The sequence below is a fragment of the Ostrinia nubilalis genome, chromosome 17 (assembly GCF_963855985.1).
Source record: "Ostrinia nubilalis chromosome 17, ilOstNubi1.1, whole genome shotgun sequence".
In the NCBI taxonomy this organism is placed as follows: Eukaryota; Metazoa; Arthropoda; class Insecta; order Lepidoptera; family Crambidae; genus Ostrinia; species Ostrinia nubilalis.
In genome coordinates, this window is record NC_087104.1 from 3,687,494 (window position 1) to 3,705,650 (window position 18,157).

General features: G+C 37.5%; 1 protein-coding gene across 1 annotated transcript in view; it reads left to right on the plus strand.

The window, feature by feature from the left end:
* LOC135079848 (transient receptor potential cation channel trpm) overlaps positions 1-18,157 on the plus strand; it is a 307,547-nt gene that overhangs the window by 199,699 nt on the left and 89,691 nt on the right. The window contains exons 6-7 of the mRNA XM_063974461.1: positions 277-436; positions 16,756-16,892. Coding sequence (XP_063830531.1) covers positions 277-436; positions 16,756-16,892 — 297 coding nt within the window. The remainder of the gene's footprint in view (positions 1-276; positions 437-16,755; positions 16,893-18,157) is intronic.

The window sequence follows — 18,157 nt, forward strand, 5'->3', positions numbered from 1 at the left end:
AATATTTTTATTACTACTGACTAAATTTTTTTCTCAAATTAAGAGAAAGCTTTCTAACTGATTAAGTGCCTGAAAGAATTCCATTGCTAGAGGTGGGCCTTGAACCCCTGACCATTCTCTTTAAAAAGTCTAATAACTTTTCTATGCCGCTCATCTCGCTTCATAGAAAATAGTCAATCGTCGTTTCAGCCAAATGACGTCCACTGCTGGACAAAGGCCTCCCCCAAGGTTTTCCATAATGAACGGTCCTGCCATAATTTTGTTATATTCCAACAGGTGTAACCCGCCAAGTAGGCGACGCTCTTCAGCTAGAGCGGTCGCAGCGAGCAGGGCGGGTGGTCAGCATCGGCATCGCCCCGTGGGGCATTGTGGAGGGCGCCAATGAGCTCATCGGGAAGGGGAGAGACGTCCCGTACCATGCTATCGCTTCGCCCAGGTAAGGAATAGGAATTATGTTATCTATCTTGTTGCCCATCATTTTAAGATTGAATTTGGGTTGAAAATTAACAAGCAACATTTGTCTTGCCCATCAGATATTTTTATGATTGACTTTTCAAGTGATATTCAGTTAACAATGGCAAAAATACTCGGGCATCTGTCCCAAGATCTGGCTCAACTCGGACCCAGAGCGTAAATAGTATGTGGCTTTAAAGACCGATACAAGGCTTATGTATCAAATAGAACTTGGCAGAAATAGAGAGGATACATCCCTTACATAATTATATTTTCAATTCAATTTCATCAAAAGACATTTAGGAGAATTGTTTACCCTGACCGACACGTTACCTTTACTTTACCAAAATGGTAACTAAAAGAATGAGTTTCTATGGAAAACTACAAATAAAAACATAGCCGCTTCTAAGATTCTGTTCAATTACTCGTACCTACGTAATAATGTGTACGACAATAAGATATAGGTAAGACGTGCCATTTTAACCCGACTGTAATTCTGTCCCTGGGTCAGACATCTCAGGGGAATCCCGTACTCGTAAAGGTTTCAAAGGCCTTATCAATCAGGGTTGCTACAGCCAGAGAATACAGAAATAGTATACAGGCTCCTAGTTGTGAGTGGGCAGTTTATATTTACACTATCATTATACAAAAAGGATCGCGTTCCAAATACCCACATGATATAAAAAGAAGGCAGAACAGAAATAGATTTGACCCGATCAAGTATGTCTATAAAAAGCTGGTTAATGCTTGTGTGTGACCTTTGATATACTGTTACAAATGGGTAAGTCCGTACTCCGTGTCCTTAATAAAGAGAGAAATAAATTGGGTTTAGTTAGCACTACCAACATTACATTTCAAAGCATAACTTTTCTAAAAACCACTTCATTTCAGCATCTGAGATTATTAGTTTTCAATTAACTGGAAACCAGTTTAGTTGTCAAATTGATAAATAAATCAAATGCAAGCTAAAAGAGCCAATGAAGTTAAAGTACGGAAGAACCATGTTTAAAGTTTTGATATCACGTAAATACTTTAATCTGTAGTGGTGGCAACTATCTAAATACACATTTAATATTTGTCATGTTTCTTTCTTGTGATTCCTTACAGGTATTAAGAATTCTTAATGAAGAGTTAAAAGAATCTTGATAATTTTTGAAGCACCTTCGTCATTTAACTCCAAATACTCGCTTCCTTAACCTTTCCTTCAGAGTGCACGCTCTCGCGAACTCCCCGGAGTCCCGGTTGAGTGCCTAGGAGTGTTCAAGCAATTATACGCTTGAGGGTATACGCTGCTTACTGAAAGCATTTAGGAACTTATTTTTGATCTAAAATTAAAGACTAAAATTGTGTGCACCTGGAATACTGTAGGTGTAGAATGTAGAGCTTAAGCATGCACATTATTATTACTATGGTTAAAGGATATAGCAGCTACTTGCTAGTAGCTTTCGTTGAAAAAACACTGTCCTTTTGTTTTATATTTATTTTAATCATGATGTAATTATGTATGTACCTTATATTGACTTATTTTACTACTTTATTAAATAAAGTAACTTGAGATGTAATAATTGCGCGGAAACCTAATTCTTTTTCATAATTACTAGTGGCAAAGTTCTGTACCTATATTATATTTTCTTACGCACCTATTTAGTAAAAAAAATGTTTACAGAAACGTAGGTATAGGATCATTTAAAGAGTTGCTTTAAAAATAATTAAATAAGCTCTTTAATTAAAAACTTTAATCACAAAATTAAATGGGACTACTGATTGAGGTACTGGTAGCAGGAAAGCGCTGGACGCAAGCCGCTACCAACCGGGTAACATGGAAAGCATTGGGGAAGGCCTATGTTCAGCAGTGGACGTCCTATGGCTGAGATGATGATGATGATGATGACTGATTGAAGTTCGAGATCGATCTTAAAGGTTAGCTATAGAGGTTGCCAAGAATATCATTAATTAATGCGCTGCAAATTACTCATATTCTTAACTTTTATAAATTACATAATATCTTGCTTAAATGGGTCAGCATTGGTTATCACAGTCGAGGAGTTGAGGGCATCTAGCTGTGCTTGGTACAGCACGTCGTTGATCAGCTTCTCAGCCAGGATCCTCTGGTTTTGGGGCAGGGTCCGCAGTTTGGCGGCCACGTTGATTCCTGTAGAAATATGATTCAGTTATAGCACAGAATAATAATAAGTACTACGTACAGAAGTTTTACTTCGCGAAGGTATTTAAAAAAAATTATGCTCAATGTTATTAACAATATGGTGTAATTTAGCCTGTCTCAAGAGTCAAGCACCATTTTGTTGACAAACGTCAGTCATCGGCACTGCGCCGAAGATATAGGGCTGACTTCGGTAAAATGATGTGACGTGAGGCATGGACCTATAAAAAAAGTCGGACGGATTCTCATCAACAAAATACTGTGACATTAGGATATACCAGCTCGCCTGTACGTACAGGCCGGCACGCACACATGCATACCCTGATACACCACTTCGAGTGCAAACTTCACACAGTTGACACATTTACGCGTCGAAAAAAAAACACAACTACGACATGTCTTGCGTGGTGAAATTGTGTAAAAACCGTTCTGATCGAACGAACAAAAATCAAGGAATCACATTTCACAGGTAAACTAATAATCTAATCACTTATTTCCCCGATTTTATAAACATTAAAATATTAAAATCAAACGTCAATCACCCGACAAAATAATACGTCAAAGGCCAGTGTTCTCAGTTATTTACGTGGGAAAATTACCCGAAAAGTGGGAAATCTATAATTTTAAGACTTTTTAGGTGTTTATAGAAATAAAATAATTTATTATAATAACTGTGTTTTAATGGGATATATTTTCGTAGGCAGATTTGACCCTTCCCAAGGGCGTGAAGGGCTGACTTCGGTAAAATGATGTGACGTGAGGTGCCAAACTGCGGAAAATGGCGGAGGAAATACACTCAGCGGCACGGAATTTGGCCCAAGCCTAAACAACCAGATATTAGGCCAAATAGGTGTTGTATACCTCAGTTTCGTGTGACATGTTAACAGAACATTTGTTTTTGTTAATTTAAGAGGTTAGATTAATAAAAAAATGCGTCTGTTTAACTTTTTTGACTCTAGAAACGCATTTCGTTGTTGGAGCGTAAAGAGTACGGGTAAGTTTAAATTCGATATTAAATGTTGTAAGGGTTTGTCGTTTTGTTTTTTGTTTTTAAATTAATCTTAGGGTTATTCTCGTTTCGAAAATTTGAGAATAATGCCCATTACTCCAGCTCAAGTTGCTCAAATAGTGTTGCTTAGAAGTCAAGGGCGTATGCAGCGGGAGATGGCTGAAACTTTCAATTTATGGCGTACAAACTTAAGATACACGTTAAAAAGGCACGACCAGACCGCCTTTTACACAAAAAGACCAAGAAGTGGGGAATTAAGGTATATGTCAGCGCGCGATGACCCGATTATCATGCTTGCAATATCAAGAAATCGGGTTCTCACTACATTTGAGATACGCCAGCGTTTACAAACAGCAATCCCAGTGAATGTCAGTGAGCACACAATAAGAAAAAGGATGGAGGATCATAACTTGCATACACGAAGACCAGCTCGAGGATCAGAACTTCTCCGATACCTTCGCGAAGTGCGACTTACGTTTTCTAGAGAACATGCAAATTGGACGCAAGGCTAATGGAGTAAAGTTCTATGGATCGATGATTGCAGAGTCACCTTAAGAGCTCCAGACGGCCTTGAAAGTGTATAGAGAAGGTGCGGAGAAGAGTTACTACGTAAACAGACAGTTTTCATAAAGAGTTTACTCCATTAGTCTATAGTCCAATTTGCATGTTCTCTAGAAAACGTAAGTCGCACTTCGCGAAGGTATCGGAGAAGTTCTGATCCTCGAGCTGGTCTTCGAGTATGCTGGTTATAATCCTCCATCATTCTTCTTATTGTGTGCCCACTGACATTCACTGGGCTTGCTGTTTGTAAACGCTGGCGTATCTCAAACGTAGTGAGAACCCGATTTTTTGATATTGCAAGCACGATAATCAGGTCATCGCGTGCTGACATTCACTTTTATTCCCCACTTCTTGGTCTTCTTGCGTAAAAAGCAATCTGGTCATGCCTTTTTAACGTGTATCTTAAGTTTGTACGCCATAAATTGAAAGTTTCAGCCATCTCCCGCTGCATACGCCCTTGACTTCTAAGCAAAACTATTTGAGCAACTTGAGCTGGAGTAATGGGCATTATTCTCAAATTATGGAAACGAGAATAACCTAAAATTAATTTAAAAACAAAAAACAAACCGCGAAACCCTTACAACATTTTTAATATCGAATTTAAACTTACCCGTACTCTTTACGCTCCAACAACGAAATGCGTTTCTAGAGTCAAAAAAGTTAAACAGACGCATTTTTTTATTAATCTAACCTCTTAAATTAACCAAAACAAATGTTCTGTTAACATGTCACACGAAACTTAGGTATACAACACCTATTTGGTCTTATATTTGGGTGTTTAGGCTTGGGCCAAATTCCGTGCCGCTGAGTGTACATGATTTAGCATGAATTATCATGAATAATATTAACTACTTATTTACCTCTCAGTGTCTTGAGGCAACTTAAAAAAGTACATTCTGTGTTTTTATTATTATTTAGGCAGTTAAATACTGCACAGTATTTAGTACACCATTTTCTTTATTTTCTTTCAATATAGTTACACAAGAATACGCGTGCGTGAGTCAATGTTCGCTCGTATGTGAGGCCTTGTCGAATAGTATCCTGTAGGTGGGCCATCGTGCGTGTTTTATTTTCGATGTAAACTCGCGGAGATGAACAGGCCTGGTGGAACTGCGAAATTCAAATTTTCTTATATTTTTGCAAGTCAGTGTCAGGTTGTATGTTAAAATGTATCAGAGATAATAATATTGATGATACATAAGATTATGATTACGTAGGTACACAAGATTGATAATTTGTAACTGCGTGAATCATATTTTGATCAATTAACCTGACACTGACTTGCAAACAAAGTAAGAAAATTTGAAAATTTCGCGTCTACCTCAACGCATTCATCTTTCATCCTTTTCAAATGGCACGATATAATTCCGTCTACATTTCCAAGTAACATATCTGCCCATCTATGTTTTTCTTAAGATAAATGGGTAAAATGTTTTGGCTAACATGGCATCCCTAAATTCACTCACACTAGACAAACGCCAAAATTTTGCGTCACAGTTTCGTTGTAGCGCGAGTTCCGTCCGCCTTTTTTTATAGGTCCATGACGTGAGGTGCCAAACTGCGAAAAATGGCGGAGGAAATACATGATTTAGCATGAATTATCATGAATAATATTAACTACTTATTTACCTCTCAGTGTTTTTATTATTATTTAGGCAGTTAAATACTGCACAGTAAGTGTTTAGTACACCATTTTCTTTATTTTCTTCCATCATACACAAGAATACGCGTGCGTGAGTCAATGTTCGCTCGTATCTGAGGCCTTGTCGAATAGTATCCTGTAGGTTGGCCATCGTGCGTGTTTTGTTTTCGATGTAAACTCGCGGAGATGAACAGGCCTGTGGGTCTAGACAAAGTGCAAATTATAATCGCAAACCAGTCGAAAAGTGGTCGAAAAGCCCCTTTTTTGTATGGAGTTTTGACGGATTCGATTTTCGATTCGATCAAAAAGTGCGTTTTGTCTAGGGGGGCTGGTTATAGTCAGCGTCAAATAGTTCGTGAGACCCAAAGTGACCAAAAAGTTGACAACACAACCGTTCTAATGAAGAATGTTCACTAATTTTGTTTTTTAGCTTTCTGTATTCTCTGTTAAAAATAAAAAATACGCGTGAAAGAATTATTTCGATACGTCAATTAGTTTCCAAGATATTGAATTTTAAAAGTGCGGGCGGCGGCCGGCCCGCCATTTTATGCGCGTGACGTCATATTACAACGACTGGCTCATATTTGTATGGGTGGAATCTTGCAAACTGAATTAAGACCCACTTCCAGGCAACCGATTAAGCTGAAATTTCGCAAACACATGTGATTTGGATGACCATGCAATATTATGATGACATGGAGCTGATCTGATGATGGAGCTGGAAGGTGGCCATAGGAACTCTATAATAAAACGACTTAAATGCATCGAGTTTGGGCTCGTTCGTTTTGTATTGATGAGTATTTTAATTCTATATAGTAATCGGGGTCTAATGATGGAGCTGGAAGGTAATTCGCAATAAAACGACACAATCGCATCAAGTTTGGGTTTGGTTCAATTTTAATTTCTGTGATGGGTCTGGGTGTTAATATGTATAATAAGTTTGTATTTACAAAAAAAAAATATTTAAGTATGTTTAAATCCGTTTTCTAGTGAGCGGACGCTGTGAATGTACGTCACACGGGGTCACGTGACCGTCGGCGGGACTCAATATTTAAGCGAACTTTGAATGCCTATAAAATCATAACTACTTGGTATTTTTGAATGAAATAAAAACTAATGTATTTGTAAATGTAAAAGCTTAACTGTAACATAGGTTTCAAGTGATTTTGCATACCTAGTAACATTCTCAATTGTAACAAAGACGTGTTACGAACTTTTTGGCTACTTTGGGTGTCACGAACTATTTGACGCTGACAGTACCATAAAACATTGAGTCTAAAAAAAGTCTAGATATGTCAAAAGTTCGCTGGTATCGTCAAACTTAGCTCCCGGTCGAGTGAACTGCGCACCAAACAGCCGTGACGTCACATCGACGCTCCGAGTTAGCTCGATCGGGTATAGTGATTTTCGATTATTGGATCTTGTGGCACAAAAAACTTAAGCAACTCAAACTTATTTAACTTGAATACTAGAATACAGTTTTAAATAGCAAGACTATCAAAAGTTTATTGATCGACTGGTCTTTTGAAATATTTCCGCATTTTTCTGGTATACGAAAAAAAAGATTTTATACCCCTTTACTACTATTATTATATTTTATCAATAGGACACCTTTTGACCCCACTGCGCCAGCTGAGGGTTATGTTTTTACCGATTTTCTTATCGTCGCACCGCACACTAACAGAAAAAGGGTCTGTTGAACCCAGACAATTGAAATCAAAAGGTGCGCATTAATATTGAGCCCGCGAGATACCAGTTTATTTACGCGAATGGGCATCCTCAAGGATTTATAGTGTCTGGGTATCTTACTCATGGGAACGGTAAAATGGAGAGGGTTTCATTCGCTGGCTCCATAATAATCATGTTCAATTTAGAAAAAGTATTTGTACGTGGACCGCAACTAAAAAGGATCTATAGGAGCTAGCAAATGCATTAGAGCAGTGGTTCTTAACCGGTGGTCCGCGGACCACTGGTGGTCCCTGGAGGCATTCCAAGTGGTCCGTGAAGACATCGTAATAAACAAGTGACGTGACGTGATGAGTCGAGTCAACACAACGCAAACGGCGCACAGTGTTCGAGAAATCGACCTCCCCTTTTATAGGATTTTGAAAAAAAAACGTGGTCCCTGACAAGACAGAAATTTGGTAAAATGGTCCCTCGTTCGTGACTTAAAGGTTAAGAACCACTGCATTAGAGAGACAACAGTCGAACATTCGTTCCCGTTTGTGCAGCGTTATCAACTAAGCTTTAGTATGTGATTCCGCTTTTATTCACTTTTAGAAATGCCGACGCATTTCAGCAAATATGTATTCTGTAATGATTTTATTTACGGGATTGCTATCATGTTCCTTAATTTTGAGTTTCACCCACAAGTTTCCTCACTTACTCCGTGACCATGGCGCAATTGCAACAGAGCCGAAATATCGGAAACTCAAAATTAAAGTAGGTACTTGGTAGCAATCCCGTAAATAATAATTACTGACCAATTGACCATGAAAGTTTAAAAAATACAATGTAGTCTGTATAGGTTCTTCATAACTACCATTTTCTTCTACATTAGTTTGATATGGACTTCATTGTATCTCATAAAATTTAGTGAATAGGCACTTACAGGGCAGATATGTACCATCCTAGACTGCATCCCACTTAACATCAGGTGCGATTGTGGTCAAATACCTGCCTTGCTATGCATAAAAAAAAACAATGGTGATCAAAATATACTAAAAAGTATGATAGTACACAATGCGCGCCAAAAACTTTTGAGTCAGATTTTATCTTTAGTTTAGTTTTGTTGATACCAAAGTTTTTAGCTTACCTATAGCATCATATTCGTCTTCGATCTCCGTACACAGCCGTTTATTCTTCGATTCATCTTCGAAATTATATCTCTTCGAGATAGAGGGGCTTTCGGCTACCTCCACCATGTTGTGGTAGTCGGTGACGTAAGATGGCGGCTCGTAGGACGTGACGTCATCAACCGTGCTTTCTTCTTCGTCTTCTTCCACTAAATCCTGCTGTGAATGAAAATATTGGTCAGTTTTAGAATAACGGGACTATTCCCACCTCTCGTTCCCACCACTGCAACTCCTGTGTAGCCAGGATCTACAGCTTGACCGCCACAAAAACCCAACCAATGAAGGTCAAGTTTGTCCCGGGGGAAAGTTAAACTGTCATTGGACCCGCAACGAAATTAATCAGAAGAACATAGGAGGAGTTCGAAATTAAGGTTCGACTTCCCTCCATTGCAAAGCGGATGACAGGTGACAAACAAAGGTTTAAAACCTTTAAGAAAAAGATTATGCACCACGGACAATAAATTAAATTAAGGGGGCCTATCTTATGAGCAATTAGCAACTACCTGCCAATAATATTTTTCACAAAATCGCTTAAAAGCACGGAAATTTTTCCTTGTCGCGACAAGATCGGTGTAATAAATTGCGGAAACAGATGTATGTTGTATTGAATTAAGCATTATATCACGTTCATGTTTCCAAAGATCACACTCCCACAAGATATGATGGGCAGACTGCTCATGACTGACATCATCAGTGGAACACTCGCAAAAAGGAGACGGAACTAGTTTGAATTCGTGAAGTTTATGTTTAAAGTTGCCATGTCCCGTGAGGAACTGCGACGAGCAATGGTCGAGTCGAGTCGAGCAATGGTCAGTTTTAGAATAACTGTCATTTGACTTCGACTAAAACGAACACGTTTGTTCAAGAATAGAAGTTCGTTCTTTCGTTTCAGCCAAATGACGTCCACTGCTGGACAAAGGCCTCCCCCTAGATTTCCATAACGACCGGTCCTTCGCTGCTCGCATACAAGTTTTTCCTCTGACCTTCACAAAATCGTCGGTCCACCTAATGGGGGGCCTGCCCACACTACGAATAGATGTGATTGCCTCAATTGAATAATAGATTCGTAAAAACATATTTTTAGAATCAGAAAGGATAACCAAACCGAAGGACTAACGACGAATAAGACAAAATTCGACTGAGGGTTCTCTATTATGTATGATCTTCGTGCTTTTTATTTCGGGAACGCAAGGTTCATAATAAATAAGGGGGCGTCCATAAATTACGTGAGACTTTTAGGGGGGGGAGGGGGTCAACGAAAACCTCACTAAATCTCACGTGGGGGAGAGGGGGGGTCTCGGAAAATATCACGTAATTTTTCCCGCAAGAAATTGAGTAAAATTGCCAGAAAACTTGGTTATTGAAGTAAAAAAAAATGTTTTTTTTTATGATGATAATGACAATTTATTCTAAACCGTGTAATCAAATTAAACTAAAAATGCATCCATCTGCATTTGTGAACACTAAAGATGCAGAATACATGTCGAAACTAAGAAAAATCGAAATTAAAGAAAAACGTCATCGGCATCGCAATTGCGTAAAAAATTGGCCAAGTGTGTGTCGTGCCACGCGCAGTGTAGGGTTCCATAGTTGTCTGTCTGTCGTTACCACAATATATTTCAGAAGCAAGCAATTACTTCATCTAAAGTCACTTTTCATATTTTCTTCTAAGGAATTTTTAGAATAGAATAGAATAGAATAACGTTTATTTTGCTGCCACATGAATATACATACATACATAAAACAAACGGTCAACATTACAGAACCAGTCAAAAGAATGACAATTAAAATTAAAATTAATCAGGACAGTTACTTAGGCGGCGCTGCAGCAGCAAAAAGGTCCCCGTCTCAGCATGTGTCAAGTGCATACCACATGACGCTGATTTTCAGACGGCGCGGCGGCCGCGGTCTGAGTTGCTCGGTGTATCAGGATATGAGTTTTATAAATGTCAAATTTAAATGTCAAGTAGTAGAAGAAATTAATACAAATAAAAAAAAAAAAATAACATTAATATGTATAATTAAAGGAAATGTCAAATGTCAAAAACGATAAAATTGTAGATGTCAAAAAGAATATTAAAGAACAACTAGAGGACTTGATGATACTTAGCAACGAGTCATTTTTGAATGCTGAGTAGGTGTTTTCTAAGTTTACTTTTGAAAGTAAACTTAGATTTTACGGGTTAAGAAATTGTATAATACATGTTCAAATGACTATTACTCTTAAACTAAGTAATGTATCTTAACCGTTTTAGTTTTCCTTGAAAAAATTCATCTCCACACATGCAGGGGAGCTACCCTAGAAAAAAATTTTTTTTTCAAAATTTTATTTTACCGTTTTGTCGGTGTGATTTTAATATACATACCTTCACAAAATCACAGCTCCCCAGTGCCAATAGTTCCCAAGCGAAACCTCGGACAGACAGACAGACATATCGAAACTATAAGGGTTCCTTGTCAGGACTACGGAACCCTAAAAAATGACATTACATACGTATGAAAATATTATGTATTCGTAGTTAAAGTAACCAATAGTCAAATTTGACAGATGTCAAATGACAAGTGGTTATATAACAAAAAAAATGTTTTTATAACAATGTTTAACTTGACTTTTAGTACATTTTTTAACTATTAGTTTACATTTTATTAATATCATATAAATCTAATAGGCTGGAAGCATAGACATTGCAAAATAGGCATTTTATTAAATATCACGTGAGATTAGAGAGGTGGGGGAGGGGGTCAGGCAAAATCTCACCAAATCTCACCAAGGGGGGCGGGGGGGTTGAAAAATGGCCAAAATTGTCTCACGTAATTTATGGACGCCCCCTAATGTATAACTTCATATCAAAGTCTTGACTCATGTGTAACATTAATAGTAAGGAGAAACTAAGGTTTATTTTCTTCCAACTACATCAGTGTTTAAAGTTTTTGATCCTCAGGCTAGGGTTGCCATTTTACCAGTCAGTGGGGTTAAAAAAAATAAACTCCCTTGGGCATACTACACTGTGTCATATAGTCCCGAAGTTAAAAAAGTCTACTATGAACTACTTAAATATTTGCTTGTTATACTTAATTAAACATAAAAAAACGTCCAGATGAATTATAACCTCAATAATGCCTATCGGTTGGTTATGATAATTATGCTGCAAGCATGTGTAAAAAATTTATACCTACGTGTTTTGAGTCAAAATCTGTTTCTTTTTTCAAGGATATTTTCTGGCAACCCTATCCCCAACATTGTTTCGCTTTCGCGTTACACGGCTTACACGGAAAGTTATAAGCGCCGAACTAACTGGCATGCTTAACTTCAACGCGTACGTTACTTTGTAGATAACTTATATCTTTTGTAATGACAAAGTTAGTTTAGTTTACCGTTAACTGTGCCAGACATGTTGGCAGACATATTTATGTCGTCTGATGTGCTATCCTTGTCACACAAAGTAATACATTTAGTTGCAAAATCGCTTATTTTGCAACCAGTTAAGTTTAGCATGAAGTGCTGTCGTCAGTACCTCCCTATTGATTTCAGAATACCGTTTGCTACAAATGATTGTCAAACCTCCCTATTGATTTCAGACTACCGTTTGCTACAAATGATTGTCAAACTGCCTGTTTCAAGTTCTTGTATTTCTTACACAGTTGTATTTCCTTGGATGATTTCAATATTGACCTTGGATTAAGAAAATCGGATCAAGATTTAAGAGTTGTATTGTAATTCGAATCTACTATTTGTAATTCAGATTTATTGCCGCGAATCACTACTTCAGAAAATTAAAAATACAACCAATCCTTCGCAAACATTTTAATGTTTCAGAAACTTTTGTATTTTTTTGTTTATTCATTGAGAAAGTTCTGTTCATCGTGAAGAGCACGATCTGCCACTTCTTCATCCAGCCAGCTTAGTCATTATTTGATTAATAACATCATAATTTCAGTTACTAACAGAGTCCTCCACTTGTTATTACTGTCACGTAATGGGTAGATATACGGGGTGACTTTTCCTTTTAAACTATGACTCTACTCACTCATGGTACATAGTACATTCCCTGAATATGAAACAAATCCAATGAGTTAAAATTTCGAAAATCTAAACCTTGTACAGATTACAACGCATCAAACTTAACACTGTGGCTTTTTTTTTTTTTCGATATAGTAGATGTTATTCTGCAACAAAAATGTAAAGTCTGATGTGATGTTCGTTTTAAACTCTTATAAGAGCACAACAATACAAATAAATAGTAAAATTAAGACAAAAAACTCATTGGATTTGTCTCATATTCAGGGAATGTACTATGTATCATCATGAGTAGAGTCTTAGTTTAAAAGGATGCCAACCATTTCGAAGTCATCCTGTATATTGCCGAATCTGCTCAGCAGCGGTTTGTAGTGACAAATTGTGTTTTTGCCACCGCTGGGATGGGCACGAGTTGAATATGAATTTGGATATTTTGTCTTCTTTCTTTTTGGGTTACGAATCGTCGACTGTTGATTTGATAGGGCCTGTTGTCCTTTTTGGTGACTTGTGTTGTGATTTACATTGTAGTGCGTTAGATTTTGCAGCTAATTAAAAAAAACTTTAAAATCAAATTACTACTCACTTCAAGGCACAGGGCTTCTCTGTTATGTAGAGATAATACTTAGGCTGAGTTGCAACATCTTACTTTAACTAACGTCAAAAATCTGTCAAACTCTATACAAAACACACCGGTTATTGTTATAGTTACGGTTAAAGTAGTTTGGTGCAACTCAGACTTAACGTAAACCCTTCATCCTACGCTATAAAAGTATAGTTCACTATAATATTCAGCAAAATGACAGAATTTATTGTGATTCTGAAAGGCAATTTTACTGGCTAATTGGCAGTTATTACACAAAATGTAGTTTAAAATTGAAATGCTTATTAAAATTGTAGAATTATTGTCGACCACTTCTGTATTCACATCGTTGGGTCATTACATGATAATGGTATTATCAGTGGGAATGGACAGTTTATTTGCAGCTGGTAGAGCACATATTATAACAAAGACTATTATATCATTTCTAATGACTACAGTACAAGCTGTTTTATCAAGAAGCGCGAGTGTGCGCTGGTTACATGCAATCGTGCCACTTAAAATCAAATCAAAGTTGTTTTCAGGACTATCATCATCATCATCATCATCATCACTTCAGCCATAGGACGTCCACTGCTGAACATAGGCCTCCCCCAATGCTATCCACGTTGATCGATTGGTAGCATCCAGCGTCCAGCGCTTGCCTGCTACCAGCTATAAAAGTTCTGGTCGCTGGATTCAGGACTATAAAAGTAAAGTTTTTCTTAAAAAGTTGGGTCTTAAAAGTTTAATACTTGATGTTACACCCACTAAAATTCATATTCACATTTGTACATCGAGTAGACAAGTTCTTTTATAAAATATCATTTAAATTACTTCTTTTTATATTCAAGTAAGAATTTATATCATCATTGTTCGGCATTATACATATTTTATATGCCCCTAGATAAGTATGTTATAGAGACTTATGTGAACAATAGATAAATACTCTTTAGAGGATAAATGCCACGAATACTATATCTTTTGTTGGCCAGAAATATTGGAGAGCACAGGTAGAACTATAATAAAATTCTGTCGTATATTCCCTGGCGCTCTGGGAATAGCCAAATTATATAAATGGCCTTCGTCTCGTCCTTTATTTGTCTTTTGTTTTCTAGTTTTTGGGACCAATTTACTACCAACAATGGATATTTATTAGAGTCTGAAACAAACTTTTAATTGTGATGAAATATACGACTGAAAGTGATAATAAATAGTTATTAAACTTTTTCTTTTGAAGTTTTTCTGACACGTATTGTTTTTGATACACACTAAATTAATTTTAACGAGTTTATTTTATCATATCTAGGTTTTCTTTTATCCCTAAAATGTTTAACGCCCGTATTCACAAACGTTACTATGAGGTCCCATAGTGCGCGAGGACGCACAGGGTGACACGCGAACCAATCATAGAGCTCTATTCAACGCTGTGCGTTCGATTGTAAATACGGGCGTTAGAGGCGGAAATAGGCAATGAAAGTTTGTATGTCTCATTATTGGAATCATTACAATTCTCTAAATAATTATTATATTTCTTTGAGGAAGAAAGAAAATCAACATAACTGAGGTACACGACAGGATTTTATCACGGGCAGTGTGCGCAATAATTCTATTGTGATAGTCTGATAACTGAAGCCGCTTAGTATTGTTGAAGTATTTTGTATAATCATCATCAATTTTGTAGCATAATTACATTAGTTTTGGCGCATTATTTACATAATGTTTAGTCGGTTTTGCTCATAACAATAGCTGGACCAGCATTAGTATCATATGTAATTAAATTTTATCGTGTTCTATTTAAACTGCCCTGTCCTTTTCTCCCATAGAATGAATATGTATATTCCGTCTCTCTCAAACGTTTCCCACAGAACTTGTGTTCTGGACAGTCTGTTGTGTAAACTCGATTAGCTGATTGGTCCGCTGTAGTTTCAGCTGCTCTTTCAACCTTTTTTCCCTTTTCAGCTGTTTTTTTGGCTGCATTCCTTTTAAAGTCCGCTGGTACGTATTTCAGCGGTAAATGCATGAAGGTTTATTTCAAACGCATTTTAAAAAGGATTTATCGCCCGTATTCACAAACATTACTATGAGGTCTCACGGTGCGCGTGGACGCACAGGGTGACACACGAACCTATCACAGAGCTCTATTCAACGCTGTGCGTTCGATTTGCCGCTTCACTTATATTTCGGTTTCATGGACGTTAGTTTTGCGATGCTTCAACTGGGTATTGAAGTTTTCAACTGCTGTGCAACTGAGCAACGTGGGAATGTTTGAAGTATTGTTGCAACAAGTTTTACAAAAGTATTTGTGAGGATTGAAGAATTTTACCGCTTTGCGTTACAGTCCTGTCTTTGGTTTTGGACTTTGGTATAGTTTTTGTTTGGGTAGGTATACGATACGATATCAACAAAATATTATACACAATTTCGATTTTACCCTATGAGGGCCTACGGCCTAATGAACTAAAGGGAATTAAGGAATGTCAATACTAATCGATAGGAACTATAAGGTGGTTCCTGGTTTTATATTTTCGCCCAGCATACAAAGGATTTTAGGTGCAATTCCCACCTTAGGCAATTCGATTTTTTTAAGTAATTAAAAATGTTTTCTATTGGTCGTAAGTAACTGCCGATAAAATCCAGTCATGTCATTTCTAACTGTACAGATGACGGCACGTCAAGCTTGTGGCACTGTGGGCTCTTATTTACTTGTAATAGGGGTGATCTTATTTACTTATAATAGGGTGAAGTGCTATTATTCAGTCAGGGAATATCTCGACGAACAATAGAATTTTAATCAGACTAACGAACAACAATTAATTTTTATTTATATAGATGACATTTTTGATTTGATTTGATAATTTTTGTAAGGAATATTTTAATTGGCGACATTGATAGGTACCTACTATTAATTTAATTTTACATTGACATTTTTTTTAATCATTTGACATTTATATTATTGAATCCTATAATTTTTGCACGTCTGTGATCAGACTAAACACATGATCCTATTTTAATATTGTCACCCTGTATTACTGTGTTTTTAGCAAATAAACGTTTTGAATTTGAATTTTGAATTTGATTGTGCAACAAAAATGTTTAAGTTGATGTGCTGTCGTCTGTACATTATGACGACGACCTTTGCCACAGCTCTTTTTTTCGTTGAGCGGCTATTCTGGTTCTATGAAGTCCCAGTATCACCACGACCGGGACCGATCTATTGTGATCGCCACTATTTTAATTACAGTTCGCCTCCGAGTCCTGCATCCATTAGGTAGATTGCGGGTCCAATGACAGTTTAACTTTCTTCCGGAACAAACTTGACCTTCATTGGTTGGGTTTTTATTGCGGTCAAGCTGTAGATCCTGGCTACACAGGAGTTGCAGTGGTGGGAACTAGAGGTGGGAATAGTCCCATCCATTAGGTAGTGCAGTATCTTTTGGGGGGCGATATGTAGCTACAGCTCTTGTCTTTTGTTGCAGGTCCAAACTGGCGGTGTTGAACAACAGACACGCGTACTTCTTGCTGGTAGACAACGGCTCGGTGGGCCGGTACGGGGCCGAGATCGTGCTGCGGAGGAAGCTGGAGAAGTACATCGCGGCGCAGAAGCTGCATCCATGTAAGTCATTTCTATTACCCCTTCAATCCAATTAAGTCATTTCATTACCCCTTCAATCCATGTAAGTCATGTCTATTACCCCTTCAGTCCATGTAAGTCATGTCTATTACCCCTGCAATCCATGTAAGTCATGTCTATTACCCCTTCAATCTATGTAAGTCATTTCTATTACCCCTTCAATCTATGTAAGTCATTTCTATTACCCCTTCAATCCATGTAAGTCATGTCTATTACCCCTTCAATCCGTGTAAGTCATGTGTATTACCCCTTCAATCCAAGTAAGTCATTTCATTACCCCTTCAATCCATGTAAGTCATGTCTATTACCCCTTCAGTCCATGTAAGTCATGTCTATTACCCTTTAATCAATCACTTCTGTCAATGGAATCACACACATAAAATCCACATATTTGTGTTCGTTGGTCCAACGAGAAGGGACGCTACACTACATTTTCCGAAATGTACCTAGTTGTTCCCGCTACCATCGTTGTGGCTCGATGACTTACAATTTACAATGTAGCTCATTCATTACTTGGCTGACAGAGAGAGACTGTTGATTTTAATCACACAATCAACTTGAAAGAGCGCAATTTAGTTAGCGAACACAATTGCATACATTTAGTGAATAATACTTTAATTGTTTTGGTTGCTTGATACTTTTAACTTATCTATTCGTTCTTCATGACAAATTATACAATCTTATTGAAAATAGAAGCAAACATCGCAAGTATTTACATAATATTATAATATGAGCTCTACTATTTGCGGAAAAACTATCGTGATCCGTAATAAAGTTGACGTCCGTCAATAAAGTTGATGTTAAACGATGAAACCCTTCCTTTCAGCTTTCATAATATGCCAAGCAGCCATTCCCAAATGCCAGTAGAAAATATTTCATATAAACAGATCGCGGCAGAACATAAATAAAAATCCGCAATGAACCGCCTGAGCCATATATCAATATTGCATGAATATCTGCCCGCACTATCATTTACTCCACATGAGCTAAACCCATCCTTACTGCCCGAAGTTACAGTTTACATTTGGAGGTAAACAAATGATAAATCGTGTAATACACACGACCGCGGCGCATGACGCGCTAACTATAAAACTCACGGTTTGCTCCGGTTGGTCAGCCAATTGCGCATCCTTAGCAGACGTACTCTCATCGCCGAAGACAAACGAAAATAGATCGTAATACCAGAGCGTAGGGACGTACGCCTCTTCGGGCTTGGTCAAATTGCGCCGGTTTTCGAGCACCCTCTT